This window comes from Zingiber officinale, chromosome 8A, assembly GCF_018446385.1.
Source record: "Zingiber officinale cultivar Zhangliang chromosome 8A, Zo_v1.1, whole genome shotgun sequence".
Lineage (NCBI taxonomy): Eukaryota > Viridiplantae > Streptophyta > Magnoliopsida > Zingiberales > Zingiberaceae > Zingiber > Zingiber officinale.
In genome coordinates, this window is record NC_056000.1 from 21,070,639 (window position 1) to 21,078,838 (window position 8,200).

Here is an 8,200-nt window from a genome sequence, read left to right on the forward strand (position 1 = left end):
TCATGATTTTCAAATATATTTTAATTTTAAATATAATTTTGAATGTTTAAATATTACATCTATCATTTCACAAGTTCGGCAAACCTTCTTCCCCTATCCCCGAGATAACTCCCAATGCCAAATCTATTTTTTTTTATTAACGGATAATTTTTTATATATAAAATCAATTGTTTCGATCCATATTTTTTTCCAATTTTATTATTTAATAAAAAATAATTTAATCAATTTTTAAAATTCAAAATCAATCTAAAATTATATATATATATATATATATATATATATATATATATATATATATATATATATATATATATTTTAAAAAATTAAACTTTATAATAAATCCAATCAAATTTCTGAATTAATTTAGTTCAATCAAAGTTTAAGACTTATTCTTTAAGAATATTCACATCAATTATCTTAAACTAAATTTTTAATTTTAATTTTATATTTTATATTAAAAAAATATCTACATCAATTATCATATCTATTTTCCAAATATATATTTTATAAATAATAATTTTATAAATTTAGAAAATAAATTATATTTCTTAAATATTAAAATATTAGTTCTTTCTCCTCGGTGTAATAATAAAACAATTTCTCTCTCTCCGTCTACTAATAAAAACTAAAAAGGAAAAAAAATAATAAAAAAATCATATGACAAATTTTAGAAAAGCTGATGCATTATGAAATGAAAAATAAATATCTAAATTTAATAAATTAAATTTTTTATCTAAATTTTAAATTTTGAAAGAGGACCAATCTTAAAACTCATGTTGCCATAAGATAAATTTACAAACTTAAACTTAAAATAACAATATTTAAAATAAACTTAGGATTAGTTAATAATCCCAAATTGATTATTTCAATCTAAGTAAAATTTTTATATATATTTAAAATATTTCATTTATAAATCTATAATCAACGATTCAAAATATTTTGCAAATAAATATATTTAAAAATTTTATATTTTAAACAAAAATATTTTATTTAGTCTAGTTGGAATGTTTCTATACACGTGGCATGGCTTTAACCGTTTCAGCAAGGCCTGATCCTCAATCTCTGTTCTGTCGTTTTATAAAAGCTTTTCCTTTATTTCCCTAAAGATATCTCTCTATCGCGCACTCGCTCAACGGCGGAGAAGAGATAGCTCAGTTCTTCCCAATGGCCGTTCCGTCTCTGAAATTTGAAGTTGCTCTCGCTCGATCAACGCTCCCCTCGATCTCCATTCTCCATCCGATCGTTGCGCCTCGTGTGACATCGTTTTCGAGGTCGCCTCTCCTCCCACGGAAACTTCTACCTTGCTGCATTTCCTGTAGGAGCTTTAGATTCTCAGTGAAAGCTTCCTCCGTCCAGACCGCCTCTGAGGGGCTTCAGGTATCTCTCTCTGTTTTTTTATTCTTTTTGCTTTTCTTCATCTTTTTTATTTTTGCACATTAAGGTCGGATCAGTAATAGCCGAGAGTTTGCAGATAAAAGCGATCCCCACGAAGCCGGTCGAAGGGCAGAAAACTGGGACTAGCGGACTCAGAAAGAAGGTTCCTTTTGGCACTCCTACACCGTGCACTTGTTTTATTATTATTATATTTTTTTTATGATTGATGAATTTAAGCTGTGTTTGGATTTGTGGTGGATTTAGGTTAAGGTCTTTCAACAGGAGAATTACCTGGCCAACTGGATTCAGGTAAGTGAATTCCTTCTGTTTGAATTGTATGCGATGAGTGATTGGAAGATTCAAATCTGAATGGGTTTCTGTTGGTGCAGGCTCTGTTTAATTCTTTGCCTCTCGAGGATTACAAGGATGGCGTGCTCGTGTTGGGAGGCGATGGCCGCTATTTTAATCGAGAGGCTGCTCAGGTACTTTATCGTCATTAAATTTGTCTGATTGATACGTAGATCGTTCCTATTGTTGTCTTAGCAATTTGTTTCTTGCCATCTTATGATCTATTGATCTTGGGTTTCAATCGGTGGATACAGATAATCATCAAGATTGCAGCAGGGAATGGCGTTGGAAAGATACTTGTTGGCAGGTGAATCGTTCAGTACACTTTTGTTGATCATAGCTATATTCTAGGAAAGAATTTGGATTAAGAGGCTTGGCTGAGTTGGTTACCTAATACGATTTAAAGGATGCTTATCTTTATACTGTACCAAAGGGTGGATCTTCATTCTCCTTTAGTGGTCTGACTAGCAATAATTTTAAGATGCTTCAATATAGTCTTCATTCTAACCCAATTTAGTTCCCAATCTTTAATTTATGAACCTCAAATGCAACTCTTGCTGGGATGCCTTTGACAACCAATTAAACGAGCAACTTATATGTTAAGGACATTTTGAATGTTATTTTATCTCCTAATCAATTATAAAAATGCTTAATTGAATGCAAATTTTTGGATCTGTGCGTGAATATTGCTGGATTTTTTCCTTTTTAGAAGTTGGTCAGAGGACATTTTCTTCCTAGAAACTGTTTCTCAAATGTGTATCATAAAATTGGTGTCTAAATATTGGCGTTGCCTTGGTAGGGATGGTCTCATGTCTACTCCAGCTGTTTCAGCTGTGATTCGTAAGCAAAAGGTATGTGTTAATTAAATTTCAAACTTCTATCTTTTTTATTTCTGTTAAATAATTTTTTTGTTAGCAGGCTAATGGTGGTTTCATAATGAGTGCAAGCCATAATCCCGGTGGACCAGAATATGACTGGGGTATTAAGGTAAACACGTGCCATTATGGCATCAGAGCTTCCTCTATTTTTTTTTAAAAGAAAGGATTCTTGAATTTAAGATGACGAGTTCTTCATTATCATGTTCCTCTTGTTAAATTTTTGCAGTTTAATTATAGCAGTGGACAACCTGCGCCTGAATCAATAACTGACAAAATCTATGGAAACACACTTTCTGTAAGTCTGTAGTCCTTTTTATCGCTTCAGCTTTTGTTTATCTAAGTCAAATTAAGGGTAATCGTGTTTTTGTAATCTAGTTACACTCATATCTTTGGTAGGATGTAAACTATATATGATCTTTCGTTGATAACATTATCATTCCAAAATTGTCTCATTTAAATTCATCAACTAGTCTTATCCGTTTTTGCTTGAGTATAGATCCGGTTGAAGTTGGTGCAATTAGAAAGCAAGTAATGTGACTGAAAACTGAACTATTTATTTTGTAAGAAAAACAGGATGCTTTCTGATACATTCTCTATGAAATATTATGCAACAATCTTTGCTGAATAGCTTGGCTTGCCAACAATATCATACCGTAAACTGTATTTTTGCAGCATATGTGATTTTCTTATTTAGTCAGTAACTATTTCAGTTTTTTCTTAAGATCATATGGACATGTTGGAAGTTGGGCCTTTCCACTATGAGATTGTGCTGATGTCGATAATCATGAAAATTTGAAATGTTATAATATTCATACACATTTGCTGCTCTTATAGTTTAATCACTACAGCTATAGTGCATCCGCAATTGGATTAGGATCTCTCTTTGCAGCTACTGTTACATTTATTTTCTTCTCAGTTTGAAATATTTTGCAATTCTTAACTGCAGATTTCTGAGATAAAAACAGCAGATATTCCAGATGTTGATCTCTCCTCTGTCGGCACTGTAAGATATGGTAATTTCACAGTGGAGGTGGTTGATCCTGTTTCTGATTACTTGGAGTTGATGGAGGTATATGTCCAACTAGAATTTACCTCTAGATGGTGTCATGTAACAAAGCTTGCACTGACTTTTTAGTGCTCAGAAGTTATGTAACATCTTGCTCCCGTTTTTGTAGGAAGTCTTTGATTTTCAGCTTATCAAAGATCTTATTTCACGGGCTGATTTCAGGTACATGATTTATATGTCCATACAAAATCCTGATGGTTTAAAATGATGTTTAAGGGTTTTCACAACATGATGGGTGATAAGATCTTTCACTGGCTGATTTTGGGTACATGATTATATATTCATATAAATCCTAATAGTTTAGTAAGGTTTTTTTCAATATGATGGGTGGTTTCAGTTAACATTAACGTGAACTTAAGTTTACTACTTACAGAAGGAAGCACTTTGCTCATATCTCACTATCACTATGACTTTCTTGACTTGAGATGCATGTGGTACATCATTTTTTGCCAAATCAAAGATGTTCTTGCATTTCCTAATTTCTATCCTATATTTATGTTTTCAGTCAATTATCTCAATGCGTTTATTTATTTTCAATGATTTAACAGCTGCAATCTGTTACTGCATGGGTAATTTTTTTTGTCTTAATGTCTTCCTTTACTATCTCTTATTCCATATTGGCTTTTAGAAGATCACGATCCTGACTACTTGAGCTCATTGTTGTTAATAGCTTGGAAGAGCCACCCTATTATGGTTGCTTACATTGCTAGCTCCCTATTGTGCTGTATGTCTCACTAGATATTGTAAGCTTGCATGAAACTTAATTGGCAATTAAGTGCATAAACAGTTTTGTCTAGAATTTAAGCCTGAGTCGATGTTGTATTTGCATTACATTGAAATTGGCAACTAAGTGTAGGGAGAGAACAGTTTTTTTCTAGGCCTGAGTAGATGTTATAAGCTTGCATGACATTGGAATTACCAATTAAGTGTAGAGATGTAATAAGTTTCGTCTATAATTTGGTTACCTTTCAGGCTGTGACTGGCATGGTCCTAGTGAGGGTTGACCATGAGTGAAAGGCCCAAATGCACAAACAAAAGTACCATCAATTTATATCAGGGTCCTTTTAAGGGCTACCATGAATAAGTGTTCAGATGCACAACTACAAAATACTAGTTTCACTCTGATTTGTTTTGAATTCTACAGTTAAAGATAAGGGAAGAACTCAGTTTTTTTTTTTCAAGTTCTTATTAATTGGGCATCAATTTTTTAAAATTGGTTTGTTTGTCAATGCTTGCACTATTCCACTTAGCCACATAACCATGTTGCTGAAACAAATAGGCAAGCAAAGATGAAAGCCATCTGATGTAATTTTTTTAATGATGTTTGCGTGGATGATATAAACAATTAATGTTTGGATGATCTAAAGTTCTAAACTAGTAAAATTATGTCCTAATTAGGGTCTTAATCTCTGCATAACATCTCCTAAGAAAAAGAGAAAAAGAAAGATAAGCTATTAATGATACTAAGAAGGTAGATTAAAGTTTCCTTCTCAATACAATCTTAAACTTGAAAGATTTGAAAATTTCTGGTATTGAAAATATTGTATGTTCTAAGGTCTATTAATCTAATTCATTGAGGCTTCTGGTATTGAAATTATATAATAAACAGGCTTTGCTTGAAATTATATAATCAAACTATTGAAGGTTATTCTTCTTTGACAGTTCTTTTCAGAAAACATGGTTGTCATTTAGGCTACATGGCTTCGTGAATAAACTTACTTTCTTTATGCTGGCTTTGTTTTTAAATTATTCAACCACTTCCTTCAGGTTCAGCTTTGATGCGATGCATGCAGTGACTGGTGCTTATGCCAAACCTATATTTGTGGATCGCCTGGGAGCTAGTCTGGTTTGGAAATTGATTTTTTGCATGATATATGAGTAACCTCGGTTTTCATTATGACCATGATGATTTGTTGTTGTGCAGGACTCCATTTCAAATGGAGTTCCTTTGGAAGATTTTGGACATGGCCATCCAGATCCTAATCTTACGTAAGAGAGCTTAGATTTCTTGTTTGTTTGTACCATTAGAATTTTCATATTCTCATCTAATTTGGAACAGGTATGCTAAAGATCTGGTTAACATCATGTATGCAAAGGATGCACCAGATTTTGGAGCAGCAAGTGATGGTATATTTTTTATCTTTATTTTTCAGATTTAGAGTGACATATAACTTCACAAGAAGACAAAGGACCTAGTGATAAGATTGTCAGATGATACATCTTTAAAATTAAACATACAGATAAATGAACTCATTAAGTTGTCATCGTTCTGTTTGGAGATGGTGATTCCATTTCATTCTTGAGAAAGATAAAATTTCCATTTTTTGTCCTCTGATTTTACTTCTTCTTCCAAAATGCCAACATAATTCCAATGATTGTTTCATTACTTCCTGAGATGTACTTTCCTGAATTGGAGAAAAAATTGTACATTTAACTGAGAGTGTTTAACTTACTTGTAGAACTTGAAACTCCACTAAATGGACCTCCAGAGCTAGGTAGTTTAATTTTACCTCTTATTAAGTGGGCCACTGAGGATCATGATTAGTTTTTTTCCATACCAATTTTTACAGGCTCCTATGATGGTGATTTCTGTAAATGTGAATAGGTATGCATTATAACAGGCTGCTTGCTTCTAAAGAATGTTTTATTGCTAACAGGTGATGGCGATCGAAATATGATACTTGGAAGAGGCTTTTTCATCACGCCTTCAGATTCTGTTGCTATTATTGCAGCTAATGCTCAGGCAGCCATCCCCTACTTCAAAGATGGTCCTAAGGTAAAACATGTGTTCTTAGAGAAAGTAGTTTGTAACTACTATCTTACGATTAAAAAAACTATCGTATATTGTTGTTTAGGGACTTGCTAGGTCTATGCCTACAAGTGGTGCTCTTGATCGTGTCGCGTCAAAACTGAATCTTCCTTTCTTTGAGGTACTTGAAACTCTTCAGATCATTAACATCTTGAACATTGTGTATGCATGTAAAAGAAGCATGTCACTTGAAGAGCGTCATAGGCTCTCTCTGCATTTGTATTCCTGCAATGCCCCATAAGCATATGTTTGAGTTCTTCTCCATCTTTCGGCATATAGGTTCCTACTGGATGGAAATTCTTTGGGAATCTTATGGACGCAGGGAGGTTATCTATATGTGGGGAAGAAAGTTTTGGAACAGGTTCTGATCATATCAGGGAGAAAGATGGGATATGGTAAGCTTTGCTATATGTACTCGATGTTTATTTATATGTCGTCTCTTATTTTGGTAGTGGCTTTTGGTTTTGTCACTAGTACTTGAAAGTTTACATATGAGTTGGAGCATTTGTTTCATTTTTGTTTAACATATTTACCATTCAGGGCTGTGCTCGCTTGGCTTTCCATCATCGCCTACCAGAACAAGGACAAAAAAGTTGGGGAAAAGTTGGTTTCGGTTGCAGACATTGCAAAAGAGCATTGGGCTTCTTATGGCAGAAACTTCTTTTCAAGATATGATTATGAGGTTAAAGTCTAGTAAATGTCATCTCCATCAAACATAATGGTCTGGACCTAATCCTGCTTTTATCAGGAATGTGAATCTAGTGGAGCCAATAAAATGATGGAATACCTTAGAGATATCATTTCTAAAACCAAGCAGGGCGAAAAATATGGTACGCATCTATAAACTGAATAGGTTTGGATTGTTTAATTGATTTCCTCCTCTGTTTCACATTGCTGTTAATTGCTCTTGTTTCAGGAAATTACACCCTCGACTTTGCTGATGATTTCAGTTACACTGATCCTGTATGTCGTAAGCTTGGTTGCTTCTTTATATTACTCAGCAACATTTAGGCATCTTCATCGGCAAAGAGCTAAAGAGAATTTGTTTAATCAATACTTTTATGGTTCCTGAACCAGGTTGATGGCAGTGTGGCATCTAAACAAGGACTTCGATTTGTTTTCACGGATGGATCAAGGATCATATATCGGCTATCAGTAATGAATATACCTTCTCATTATCATTGTTAACTCTTGTTTCTCATTTGAATGAACTTGATTCCTAGTGCATCAATGCCCAATGTCACTTTTACAGGGCACTGGATCTGCGGGTGCTACAATTCGCATTTATATTGAACAATTCGAGCCTGATGTAGCGAAGCATGATGTTGATGCACAAACAGCCTTGAAGCCTTTGATAGGTTAGTGAACTTTTTATCATTGGAAATGAGTTTCGAGATCGTCTTTTACCATAATAGAGAACATTTACTGATGATTTATTTCTTTTCTTAGATTTGGCATTGTCGATTTCCAAATTGGAAGAATTCACCGGCAGAGAGAAGCCTACAGTCATCACATGATGATTAAGACACCTTTTTCAGAGTATAATGGATTCACATTTTCTGTTTATCTTTACATTATCGAATAAAATTATTCTTTTTTTCCCCTTTTAATCAAAACTTTTGAGAAATACTTATGGTGCATTCAATTCTTGGAATATAATTAAATAGATCAAGAATAAAATAGTTGTCCTCGCATAAAATTATGGATATGTTCATTTGGTTGATG

The 8,200-nt window shown here is 33.4% G+C and overlaps 1 protein-coding gene across 1 annotated transcript; it reads left to right on the forward strand.

The window, feature by feature from the left end:
* Window positions 1-1,100: 1,100 nt before the first annotated feature.
* Window positions 1,101-8,102, forward strand: LOC122007892 (phosphoglucomutase, chloroplastic-like). Its single transcript, XM_042563427.1, has 22 exons — window positions 1,101-1,377; window positions 1,472-1,537; window positions 1,639-1,683; window positions 1,764-1,856; window positions 1,977-2,029; window positions 2,522-2,573; window positions 2,641-2,709; window positions 2,827-2,895; window positions 3,547-3,669; window positions 3,776-3,828; window positions 5,434-5,512; window positions 5,591-5,655; window positions 5,726-5,793; window positions 6,324-6,442; window positions 6,522-6,596; window positions 6,755-6,870; window positions 7,016-7,157; window positions 7,224-7,305; window positions 7,392-7,438; window positions 7,553-7,630; window positions 7,728-7,833; window positions 7,925-8,102. Exons 1-22 carry the CDS (start codon window positions 1,165-1,167, stop codon window positions 7,990-7,992), a joined length of 1,881 nt encoding a protein of 626 aa, XP_042419361.1. The 5' UTR covers window positions 1,101-1,164; the 3' UTR covers window positions 7,993-8,102.
* Window positions 8,103-8,200: the final 98 nt, after the last annotated feature.

Excerpts from the sequence above, each read along its gene's own strand:
- LOC122007892 (XM_042563427.1), top strand. The coding sequence starts at position 1,165 with ATGGCCGTTCCGTCTCTGAAATTTGAAGTTGCTCTCGCTCGATCAACG. Across the intron at positions 1,684-1,763 it reads ACCTGGCCAACTGGATTCAG|GCTCTGTTTAATTCTTTGCC; the intron begins GTAAGTGAATTC and ends CTGTTGGTGCAG. Across the intron at positions 7,631-7,727 it reads GGATCATATATCGGCTATCA|GGCACTGGATCTGCGGGTGC; the intron begins GTAATGAATATA and ends TCACTTTTACAG.